Consider the following 12,915-nt stretch of genomic DNA (forward strand, 5'->3'; position numbering starts at 1 on the left):
ACAACAGCATCTTCCTTTTCCTTTCTTATTTACCAAGATTAAAATGATGATTTTTTAAAAGATTTAATGAAGAATCTGGGCACTGTAAACTCTCAAAAGTATTACAATAGTCTTGACTGACAATGAAAACTTAATTTGGGAGGATTTTTATGATTTCTTTTAAAACATCTCAATAATCATAGCTGTTTTTTAAATCCAAGTAGGATCCTCAACAAAATGCCTGACTTAACATTCTTTTTCATATAAATGGTAATTATCAGTTTAAATGCTTTAAATAATCAATTCTAACTCAGCAACCTTGTTCATGAGAGATAAAAATCATCTCTCAAAACTGCAGTCAAGAATATCGTGGTTTTCAAAAAGGTAACCTCAAATGTATTTTATTTATTAATTAAAATACTCCCTTAGCCTAAAACCCTGCTTAAAAGATTTGTTGCTTCCTATTATTTTAAATTGCTCTGGACTGCATCAATAGACCCAGCTGTTAAATTTGGGAGCAATGACAACAAATCCCAGAGCAAACGACCACTGAGAGTGAGATCCTCTCTTTAGAATAATCAGAGATAGTTGACAAAAAGGAGCCATACCAAATACCCTTTCAAAATTCCATTAAGAATCTGGACATAAATAAAACAAAATAAAATAAGTACATTTTTATACATCTTAAAGAAAATTCTAATTCTACCCCTCACTGGACCATGCTTTGCTAAAAAAAAAAAAAAATTCCACCAACTTTGAAAAAAAGTGAGATAATGTTACAAGTTTCTGAAAATGAGAAATGATCCTCACTAATCTAGTGCAAAGTGAGAAAAACTGGTTCCATTACCCAGAGATTATCAGGCACCTGATAAACAGACTTTAAGTAGCCAAATGTCATTCTAAAAAAGCCTGTAGAACTATATATGCAATTTCTACTTCCTTCACTTGACTTACGTAATATTGAGAGCCAATTTTAAGTTAAACATAACTTCTGAAACACACCTCCTCTTTTTAAAGGCGAATTTTTTTGGATCCCAGAAAACATCAACTGAACCTTATCTACAGTGTTGGCAGATTGGTTTCTCTAAATACCTCAGTTCTGTTGGTTTGAGTTTTCCAAAATCAAATGACTTTTACTCATGTTTTAGCATTCTTGAATTAGGCCAGGTAACTGCTCACAGCTTGACTTCAAGTGAATAGGCATGCAGGTAAGAGACTCATTCCTTTCCAGTGCCTACAGCTCTCAATAAAACAGTGACCGTGTAGCAAAGTCTTGCCTATTTCAGGTCCAGGATCATTAATAAAATCCAAAATCTAGCATATAGTCTCATAGTTCTTAGGTTCTCTTTTCAACGTATCACTTCCCCCTCTTTTTTTTTTTAACATGACTCTTTAAATGTTTTTAATATATTTTTAACTTCACATTTCAAAGACTTGGTATTATAATTTATGCATTACTTTTTAATACGCAAGCCTCACCCAAAGAACAGTTTTTCATGAATCCCACATAAACCCTCAAATTTCATCTTAACTTAAATTGATGTATGTTTTTATTAATAAAAAACCTATACCCTTTTAATGGAAACAACTACTACTACTTAAAAAGTTATAGAAATGCACCCCCAAACAACCTTACCAAAGGCAAAATCAACCTCAAAATTTTGGTTAAAAAATCATAAAGTTACAATAATTCCTATGCTCTTCCAGCTACAAAGGGTCACATAAAAAATTATTTTTTACCCAAGTGAACAGTCCTGGAAAATCAAAGAAATATAAGCTAGCTTTATGTTCTTTTCCCCTCTATCCTAAGACTTCAATTTCCACCTTTTATGGAAAGGAAATAAACAACTAGCTTCCTGTTCAATCACTAGCTTACAGCCAGTCTTTTACACATCACAGAACACAACCCGCCTCCCCTTTACTTCTCTCAAATGTCTCTTATCTTAATTTAAACTTGTTGAAACGTGAGACCATTTTACCACACTAATGCTTTCCTACGAAATTTATCTTACTTATTTCAACATTAAGAATACAAGAAAAGTCAAGATAACCATAGATCATTTCTTATTCCTAAAATATTTAAATTTAGATAACAAAGACTTAGTACCCATGAAAGTGAAAACTTGATTTGCTAAATTTAAAAATACTGAAATTTATAGGAAATGGTTTAATCTTCTGTTCTTGCTATTGTACACAGCTAGAAAAAGGGCATCCCATGTCACTCCTCTTTCTATTCCAATTACATGAAAATGTAAGGCCACTAACACGGCTATTAATAAAAAGGATTATCTTTTTTTAAAGCTAAATATTACTTTAACCCTATACTTGCTTTTAAAAATGGGATGCCTTAGCAAAACTAAGTTAGATGAGTTCTTTTGTGCTTGAATGAACAACAGGAAAGCAAAGCCTCCAGGCCTTTGGGGAGGAACCTTGTCCCTGCAGCCCTGCTCTGATGTGCTTGGGAGATAAGGCTCCATAGTGACACTTAAGGAAAGGCCTGTTCACATTTGAATTTCTGCATTCCTCAAGAACAATTCATGGCAATAACTAACTTTGCAGAAGAGCTACATGAAAGCTTTGGCCAATGAATGAGGGTCATCTGCTCTTTATCACAAGGGTAAACCTCATCCTGGCCAGTCTCTAACCTTTTAACCCTGTGAATTCCTAATTTACACATGAATAATGGAATTCTTGCCTAGAGTGCAACTTTCAGCTTCTAGTTCCTAAGTTTAGAGACCAAGACTTGATTGCCTGTGTGTTAAAAATCTAAAACTTGCACAGATTGAAGTTTTAGATTTCCAGGTGCTGTACTATTGTGCTTCTGTACAACCAAAAAAAATGCTTACTGACAAAATCCTTGACTAAGAAAAAAAACACACTTGTACCCTGCTGCTATCAATACCTAAAAGAGAACTAGCTTTAAAAACAAGGGGGAAAAGAAAACCAGAATGTCCACTTAATGCCTATTCTCTCTCTCTCTCTCTCTCTCTACACACACACACACACACACACACACACACTTCCTGTAAATATATATATATATATATATATATATATATATTTACTCTGAACACAGGATAAAGGGATTTGAGCCTCCATCATCTAAACTTATTGCTTAGGTATCAGAACTTTAATTTTAAAAATACATAAAATATAAAAATTTCACAATTGTCTGCAAAATCATTCACATGTAATTATTTATTATTAGTGATAATTTCTATAAAGATGCAAAAATCTAAAGATATTTTAAAAGCCAGTTCTGACATTTTGTTTGTTACACCTATCACACACCATTCACATTTTATTTATGAAGTTAGAAAGCTCTGTGTTTTTCCAAAAGTGTTTCTGGAAGCCCTAGGATTCTGTCAGGCTTCTCAGGAGGTCCTGGAAACAATGTGTGGTCATGACAAATGCTTCATCTTCTCATGGCCTATCTGGCCACCTCCACTATGTACTCCCTATCCCTGAAAGATAAGATAAGTTACAGTTCCTGAAGATGAAAACACAGGGTTCTACAAACTCCAAAAGGTGGGAAAATAACAACTCTATAGAACAAGTTTACATTGGACAAAAACTGAATGAACAGAACATAAACATAAAAAGCACACTATCTTTAAAACAGTACTATACAGAAAAACCATTACTCCATGAAAAAAATAATTATTGGCCAATGATTACGGGGGAAGGAGGGAAGGAAGGCATGCAGGCAGGTGGGCAGGCAGAGGGAGGGAAGGGACAGGAAGAAGAGAGGGAGGGAGGGGGAGGAAGGTAGGGAGGAAGGAAGGAAGGAAGGAAGGGAGAGAAGCAAGGAGGGAGAATGGTAGGCAGAGGAGGGGAGGGAAGGAAGGGACAGGAGGAAAAGACAGAGGAAGGAAGGGGGAAGGGAAGGGGGAGGGAGAAAGGAAGGAAGTAGGAAGGGAGGGAGAGGGAGGGGAGAGAGAGGAAGGAAGAAATGAAAAATCAGAAATCCTCTCAGGTTTATGCTGGTCTTTGGCAGGGGTAGGAGTGTGGCTAGAACCGCAAACCTCTGATTTTCTGATGTATCAATATAGAAATATCTTTGCTTGCAATTTATTTTCTACAATTAATCCTTATTGCAGAATAAAATAAATTAGTTAATATAAGGATGGCATAAATGGACCATGAACAGTAAAGTCACCTAGGAAATTCCTGCCAATAGCTTCCTAAATTTCAATTGTATAGGACTTGAAACTACTATTTCCTAAATATTATGGTGGTTTTGTATTTTTTTTTTTTTTTCCTTAAAGAGATGGAGTCTTACTATTTCCCAGGCTGGACTCAAACTCCAGGGCTCAAGGAATCTTCCTGCTTCAGCCTCAATAGCTGGGATTACAGGCTAGCCACCAGCCCAGCTAAGATTATGCCTTTATCTCAAGAACGCCATCTACCTATTGCTCAACTTGTAAATGATCAATTTGTAGGTATAGTGCAAAATCTATGCTTTGTGGATTAACAAAAAGCATGCAGGTCAAATGCCTTAAAACTTTTAAGATTCAATTTTGGTTTTCGAGATTTAGTCTGTTAATCTTGAGAGCTGCGTGTTTCATCACCTGAAAAAGATGTAAAGCCTCAGTGGGCACAAGGAGTTCAGTACTTGTCCTAGGCCTATCTTTACACGCAACAGTTACAGGTCAACCACCAAGCAATGGATCACTTGGACAAATGGTTGATCTGATGGGGATGTTAATACAAAAGAAATCATTAGATAGCACACTTTATGACAAAAGGGAAAAAGTGAGCAGATATGGGTTTAAGTCCATTAGGCATAATATGGAAATGGCCTTAATCTCTTTCCCTCCCAGCAGGAAAAGACTAGGAATACTTCAAAGGCTTAAGAGTGACTGACCAATGCCCTCTCGTACAATTAAAAGGCAACATGGGTGATCTAAAAGCAGTCAGAGAAATGGAAGCCTGTGCTATAAGAAAGATTTAGCACTCAAGAACCATCTGCAAAGCAGAACAATTTGCTTGTGATTGTTTTCATTAATTACTAATTTCCATAAGATTAAATCTTAGAACAACTTCTGTTGCGTTGGCCAAACTTCTACATCCAACTCTTCATACTTCGTGAAATGCTTAAAATTTTTATAAAGCCACCTCTACAGGTTTCATTTTACTTGGTGTTCTAAACCTAATTTGACTTCTGTTCTCAATTACTCATTTGAATTTATATACTTATTTTTTTCAGATTTCTTTATATGCCTCAGTTAGCATCAACTATTATCTCCAGTAAAATTCTTAATGCATGCATTATTTGGGGGATTATTATATTAATAAAGCAAGAAATCATCAAAATGTAGCAATGAAAAATGTCAACAACTAAAAACTTAAACACTTACTTGATAAGGCAAGATGAGCTTTTTGACTAAGAATGGCTCCATATTTGTTCATTGCCAAGCACTGATAAAATCCTTCATCGGACTGCTCTCCTCGCCTGCCTTCCACCTCACTGATGTATAAAGAGCCGTTAGAAAGAACCTCGATCCGTTTATTTTCAGACACTTTTGCTCCATTTTTCAACCATGTGACCTTAATAGGAACTTCTCCGTGAGCCTGGCAATCTAAAACGACTGGGTCCTTTCTTGTGACAGTTACATCCTGTGGTTCTTTTACAAAAGACAGTTCGCTAAAGCACCACACTCCTATAAGGAAAAAAAAGGAGAACAGCACATCCAGAATTACAGGCATAAAATGATTCCTTAACACACAACTGTAAAACACATATTCAGGGTATAAGATGACGAAGTTTAATAAATTTTATTAGTTAACTTACAAACACCTTAATGAACCAATCTAAATTTCAGCAAACTCTTTCAACAAGTCAGAGAAATCACTTTTTACATCTTCACTAAAAGCATAGGGAAGATTTCAATAACTTCTATGCTTTGTATAAATTCTGCTCTCAAGTTCCTTGCTAGAGTTTCAAAATCATCAGGAAAACTCATGAGCACAAGCTGTTTGCTTTTACAAGCTTGTCAAAAAGATCTTGAACAGAGTAAGTCGTAAAAGTCTAATTTTACAAGAAATCATTAGCAAAACTCCAACTCTGTGAACAAGCAAGTTTATTTCCTTGTCCCTTGAAGTGTTTTTGGAACCCGTGGCACCTACTCCTTTGGGAACTGCGTTTATCTTTTGTGACAAATTACAAGTTTGCATTTTTCTATCTGCCCTTTTACAGCAGGGACTCTATCTCCTCTCCTTGAAAGAAATCCATTTACTTAATTTCTGCAGAGCAAGCTAGGTATTTAAAAGACAAACAATAGACTTTGAAAAGTTGGTAACTCTTGCTGCTTGTACTCAGCGGGTGATCGGATTAAGAAACTTTTATTTCACTTTTTTAGAACTACCAACTGTTGGAAAAAATGCGTGACTAATTGGTCCTTACTGTCTAATAGGGATAGGAGATTGCTTAATCAACCAATACACATTTTTATCAGAGCAGAGGAAAGGCTTTATCCTAAGCATATACACATCGCCCCTGGCCCTCGCCAGGATAAAGCATTCGATGACCATACAATACTCTGTCACCTCCTGCATTTAGTGCACAGGCCGTCTTAAAGTCTCACGTATTGATTGGGGGTGAATGGAGAATGGGGGTGTGTGGGGGAAGCGTTGCTTCATCTTCCTCCTGATCGTTGTGGATCCTTGATTACAAACCCCCAGAAATGATTTGTTTCTCCTCAAGGCAGGTCCTCGGAATACTCACTCTTCAAGGCTCCCTGCTTCCCGTAATGTATGCCCAGGGCGACGCGAGCCACCCTAACAGCCCAGCGCTATGCGCGGACCACTCCGGAAGGCGCCCATTGTGTTTCTGAGCCACATCTGACTTTGATCCTCTTTTCAAGCCTAACAGAAACTAACCACTGCAGAAAGCCTAGCGTCTGTAACCTGCAAATAAATAAAATAACTCATTCTCCTGAACACCTCTCCTACCGTCACCCCATTCACTTTACACTTTTATCTCTTCTAGGAAACCAATACGGACGCAAGGTAGAAAAACGAGTTCATCCAAGTTTGTGCAAGGCAAATGTAGAATTTGGAAGAATCTTCAGAGCCGTACACACTTCAGGCCCTGCCCCCAAATACCTAGCTGTAGGAGATAAATCCTATTTACCTACCTTCCTTTCCAGCTTCGGGGACTTTTCCCCCCTCCTTTCCGGGGCACAAATCGGCCACTTCACTTCCAACCCTGCCAATTCCACCCTCCCATCTCCTCCTGGCTGGATCCAGATCCGGCAAGCTGGTGCCGATTGGGGTTATGAGTTCACCTATTCCCTCTCGCAGCCCTAAAAAGTGGGGGAACTCCCACAACAGACACGGGAAGCCGCGCGGAACCGCGGCGCCCCCTGCACGGCGAGGCTGCCACTAAGGAAACAATATAAATAAAGCCACGTGCAGCCGCGGCGGCCCCGGCGGGCTGGCGACCCGGAGTCCGGCCGGTCGCGGAGGCGCGGACGCGGCCGGAGCCGGGACAATGGCGCGAGAAGGAAGAGACCAGAGTGGACAGCGGCCGCCAGAACTCCGCAGCCCCGGGCGCGCGGCGCGGAGGGGCGTGCGCCCGGAGAAGCTCCCGCAGCCCTGCCCAAGCAGCGCAGAGGCCGCAGGCAACTAGTGTCTGCAGCTGGCGGTTCCGGACAGGCCGCAGGGCGAGAGCGGGGACCGGGGGTCAGCGCCACCACGGAGGACCCCGCCGCGCGCTCCCCACGCCCCATCGTTTCCTCTTTCCCCATCCCACTCGCGCCCGCTCCCGCCCCACAGCGGTAAGAGAAAGCAGAAGAAAGCGCGCCCACCTGGCAAAGGACTGAGCAGCAGCAGGAGCAGGAGCGCGCGGAGCAGCATCCCCGGCGGTCGCAGCCGGGCGAGGGGTCGCACAGGAGGCGCCATTCAGCGTAGCCGCGCGGACATGCTCTCCGGCCGCCCAGAGCCCCGGTCCGTCTGCGGCCCCCGCCCCGGGCGCTCTCTGCTCTGCGGCTGGTCGCACGCAGCCTGGCTCCCCGCTCCGGCTCCGGCACCGGCGTGGCGAGCGTCTCTGCGGCGGCGAGGCTGGTGCTCGGACGGCCGCTCGCGAGAAGCAAGGGGCCTGAGAGTCCGGCTGGGGGCGGAGTGAGGCGGCGGCTGCAGAGGGCGGGGGCGGCGGAGTGGACAGCGCCGCGGCCGCGGCCGCGGGCCTGGGACTACTTTCTACATCTGGCCCTTGGTCTGGGCCAGGGAGGTCGGCGCGGCCGGCGGAGGGAGACGCTGGGAGGGGGCCAGTAGCGGCCGGGTCGGAGCCCTGGGGGAAGGGTACGGGTCCCGCCGGACAATGCACCTGGGGGTCAAGCCCCGGCTGAGGGTCCCCGGCCCGCGTCCCCGCCCCCTCTGCCTCCGCGCCACCGTCGGGGACAGAGCCACAAAGGCCGAGCCTCCTGGCCCAGCCAGCCTCCGGGGCCCCCCTCCCGCGGCTAGTTGAGGATTGGGGAAGGGGAGGCGGCCGGGGAGGGCTAGTGTTGAGAGACGGGGAAAGGCCGGAGGCTTCTCCCTTGATGGCCCCCGCCTACCCCCTCCTACACCCTCCTACCCTCACACGCAGAGGCCCGGTGCAGGGAAATCTCACTCTTTCTCACTTCAGAGATTTGTCTGCTCCACTGGAGGCATCTCCGGATGATAAGCCCCCGGAGATGCCCCCGTGCATTTGGGCACGGCTCTTCTTCTCCCTGCCCCCATTAGATGCAGCGCGGGCTTAAAAATATCTCCGAAGAGTGGTCTCAAATGAACAATCGCCTTTAGGGGGAGAGGGTTTATTATCTTTTCTTCAAGTTAGTCAAGTTCTTTAATTTGTGAGAACTGTGCACACAAAAGGCTCTGTCCTGAGAGCAGAGGCGAGATCAAGAGATTTGTAGATTCTGTGAGCTTGCTATGGGGGAGCAGGCTTTGATAGATTACTTGGTTATAAATTAAACTAAGACACAAATGTGAATTTGTTCACATCTAAATTTAATTAAGGATAACAGGAGTTAAAACGTACATTTAAAGAATGTAATCAGATTGCTAAGCGTGTGGATCATAGCGTTTACATGTGGATTAACATTTGCTAATCCAAAACTGAATCTGTGGCACATGATGAGGGCACAGGCTAAAAGCTAGCCTTCATGAAAGCTGCTGATGGAAATCTAGCTTTGGTTACCACGACATCAACACACTTACTGCCTTTAGCACGTTCCAGAAATCCTCCTGGGACGGTGCGGTGGCTCATATTTGTAATCCCAGTACTTTGGGAGACCGGGGCGGGCGGATCACTTGAGGTCAGGAGTTCGGGACCAACCTGGGCAACATAGGGAGACCGCCCCCGTCTCTACCCACCACTGACCCCCGTACCCCCAAAACTTAGCCGCTCCAGTAGTTCCAGCTACTTGGGAGGCTGGGGTGGGAGGATCACTTGAGACCAGAAGTCGAGGCTGGGGTGAGCTATGATCAGGCCACTGCACTCCAGCCTGTTTCCAATAAGTGAGTAAATAAACCCTCCTGATGAAGAAGTAGTGAAAAAAAATAGTTTAGAACATTAGGATAGCACTACCTTCCCCCCTTAAGCTCATTATAGTAAGGAACAGCCTATTTAGCAATTTCAACTTAACTGCACGTAAAACAGTAATATCCTTGGTATGTTGCTTCCAAAACTGTATTTGAAACTTAAATGAATTTGGACTATTTCTAAGCATCAGAATAAAGGTATGTGGGAAGGGAAAACGTTGAGAGGTAATAAAACGAAACATTTGCAAGTACGTTTTAAATTTCTGATAATTCAAATTTATACAAAATGATATTCCTTTTTGCCATTAGACTATTTTTTTTCATTGTATCACATTCTCCCCCTTCCCTTTCTCCCTGTTCCCTTTTAGTCGATCCCAAGTGCTTATATTTCCTGAATAACACAGTACATGTCTGCTTGGACACTTACATTTTCTCTCATGTATAATACTTGGTCTTATATCATGTACTAGGCTACATAAGCTATTTAAGGACTTGTGATCTAGTTCTGTGATGCCCCACAATTTCCATCCAGCAGAGTATCTTGCATGTAGTGTGTAACACTGAGGTAGTTAAAAGTCTGGTTTTTGGTATCTAACAGACTAGCATTCAATTTTTTGCATTATATAGACAAGTCACTCGTGCACTCAGACCTAATTCAGGTAATGGAAATAAGAATAGTATTGATGGGCGCCAGGCACGGTGGCTCACGCCTGTAATCCCGCCACCTTGCGGCCAAGGTGAGTGGATCACCTGAGGTCAGGAGTTCGAGACCAGCCTGGCCAACATGGTGAAGCCCGTCCATACTAAAAATACAAAAGTTAATTGGTGGTGGCACGCACCTGTAGTCCTAGCTACTCGGGAAGTTGAGGCAGGAGAATCGCTTGAACCCGGGAGGCAGAGGCTGCAGTGAGCCGAAATTGTGCCACTGTACTCCAGCCTGGGCGACAGAGCGAGACTTCATCTCAAAAAAAAAAAAAAAAAAAAAAGAACTGAAGAAGAATACTGATGGGCTGCTGTGATATAAAATGATGCATGCATGGAAAATACCTGGTGCATAGCTCTATAAATAATTGCCATTATTATATTTAGTAAATAAATATTCCCAATAGTGGCAAATCTTTGTCCTTTCAGAGTGGGCTTGATATTGAAAAGTTTTTAGGAGTCAAAGCTGATTAATTTGTTTGGTGATTATGCTGATGGTGACTCTCGTGACTTCTTTCAGTAGTTTCTAAGCTGGTCCTGAAAGAGGTTAGAAGTGCCTGAGTGTCTAACTTCCCAAAGCTACCCATTTGGAGGATAAATGTTGAGATAAACAACTACCTAAGCCCTATTTTGCTTTCATATTCTAAAACAATTATTTTTAGACCAGAAAGAGTAGAGTCTATATAGTTAAAGAGAACTGAAATCTGAGGGTAGGTTTAAAATAAATATACAGAATTATTTCTTTAACAAATTCAAGTCTTATGTCCCAACTCTGAGGGGAAAAAAATCACGTAACTTCACCCATCAAATTATAGAGCTGTAGCAAATATCTTCAAGCCCTTTGACCTCTCAACATTATCTGGTTCTATGAAATCACAAGGCCATTTGCAGGAGTTTATGAATCACAGTGGCAAAAGACAGCAAAAGTCTAGTGAGTTGTTCAATTTTTCATTTAACAAATAATTATTGAGCTCCTACTATGATGATTAGAAGACCAAGCCCTGATGAGGATTACCTGCCACTATATTCACATTTCAGTAATCACTCCTGATGAGCTTAATATTTGTCATCAGAAATATTTTGAAATTGGTTATTTTAAAAGTGAGGCCGGGCGCGGTGGCTCACGCCTGTAATCCCAGCACTTTGGGAGGCCAAGGCAGGTGGATCACGAGGTCAGGAGATCGACACCATGGTGAAACTCAGTCTCTACTAAAAATACAAAAAATTAGCGGGGCACATTGGTGGGCACCTGTAGTCCCAGCTACTCGGGAGGCTGAGGCAGGAGAATGGTGTGAACCCAGGAGGCAGAGCTTGCAGTGAGCCAAGATCGCGCCACTGCACTCCAGCCTGGGCAACAGAGCAGGACTCCGTCTCAAAAAAAAAAAAAAAGAAGCTCCTGGCTGACCAGGCTGAGGCCCGAAGGTCTAAGACCAAGGAAGCACGCAAGCGCCATAAAGAGTGCCTCCAAGCCAAGAAGGAGAAGATCACCAAGACTTTGTTCAAGGAGGAAGAGACCAAGAAATAAAACTTCCCCCTTTGTCTGTACATACTAGCCTCCATGATTACATAGTTCAGTTATTAAAATAAAACAAGCCTTTATCTACAAAGAAAAGAAAAATATAAATAAAAACAAAAGTGAGTTGTAACTGTTGGGATTGTAAAATGGTGCAACTGCTATGGAAAACAGTATGGAGTTACTTAAAAAAAAAGTTAAAAATAGGCCAAGCACGGTGGCTCACACCTGTAATCCCAGCACTTTGGTAGTGCAAGACAGGTGCATCACGTGAGGTCAGGAGTTCGAGACCAGCCTGACCAACATGATGAAACCCCATCTCTACTAAAAATACAAAAACAATTAGGCGGGCATGGTGGCAAATGCCTGTAGTCTCAGCTACACAAGAGGCTGAGTCACGAGAATCACTGGAACCCAGGAGGCAGAGGTTGCAGTGAGCTGAGGTTGCACCACTGCCCTCCAACCTGGGTGACAAAGCAAGACTCCATCTCAAAAAAAAAAAAAAAAAAATAAGAGGGGCTGGGTGCAGTGGCATGTGCCTGTAGTCCCAGCTATTGAGGAGGCTGAAGAAGGAAGATCACTTGAGGCCAAGAGTTTGAGGCTGGCCTGGACAATACGGTGAGGCCCTGTCTCTAAAAATGAACAAATAAACAAAATAAAAATTATTGATGGTAAATTTATCTTATGTATTTTTTACCACAATAAAAATAATTGCACATAAATGCATAGGAAATGCAGTGATGGAGGCTATGCATGGTGGGTCATGCCTGTAATGCCAGCACTTTGGGAGGCCAAGGCGGGCGGATTGCCTGAGGTCAGGAGTTCAAGACCAGCCTGACCAGCAGTGAAACCCCGTCTGTACTAAAAATACAAAAATTGCAGGGCACGGTGGCTCATGCCTGTAATCCCAGCACTTTGGGAGGCCGAGGCAGGGGGATCATGAGGTTAGGAGATCGAGACCATCCTGGCTAACACGGTGAAACCCTGTCTCTACTAAAAAATACAAAAAATTAGCCAGGCGTGGTGGCAGGCGCCTGTAGTCCCAGCTACTCTGGAGGCTGAGGCAGGAGAATGCGTGAACCGGGAGGCGGAGCTTGCAGTGAGCCAAGATCAAGCCACTGCACTCCAGCCTGGGCGACAGAGCGAGACACCATCTCAAATAATAATAATAATAAAAATAATAAAAATAAAAA

The 12,915-nt window shown here is 42.9% G+C and overlaps 1 protein-coding gene across 2 annotated transcripts in view; it reads right to left on the reverse strand.

The window, feature by feature from the left end:
- Window positions 1–8,185, reverse strand: part of PRTG (protogenin) — a 125,412-nt gene extending 117,227 nt beyond the window's left edge. The window contains exons 1-2 of one of the 2 annotated variants that reach the window (XM_510430.7): window positions 7,791–8,185; window positions 5,340–5,642 (exon numbers count right to left, since the gene is read on the reverse strand). In XM_510430.7, coding sequence (XP_510430.2) covers window positions 5,340–5,642; window positions 7,791–7,884 — 397 coding nt within the window. In that variant the 5' untranslated portion in view covers window positions 7,885–8,185. Of the gene's footprint in view, window positions 1–5,339; window positions 5,643–7,118; window positions 7,323–7,790 lie in introns of those variants that run through there. The other variant, XM_009429172.5, reaches the window with a different exon arrangement.
- Window positions 8,186–12,915: the final 4,730 nt, after the last annotated feature.

This window comes from Pan troglodytes, chromosome 16, assembly GCF_028858775.2.
Source record: "Pan troglodytes isolate AG18354 chromosome 16, NHGRI_mPanTro3-v2.0_pri, whole genome shotgun sequence".
NCBI lineage: Eukaryota > Metazoa > Chordata > Mammalia > Primates > Hominidae > Pan > Pan troglodytes.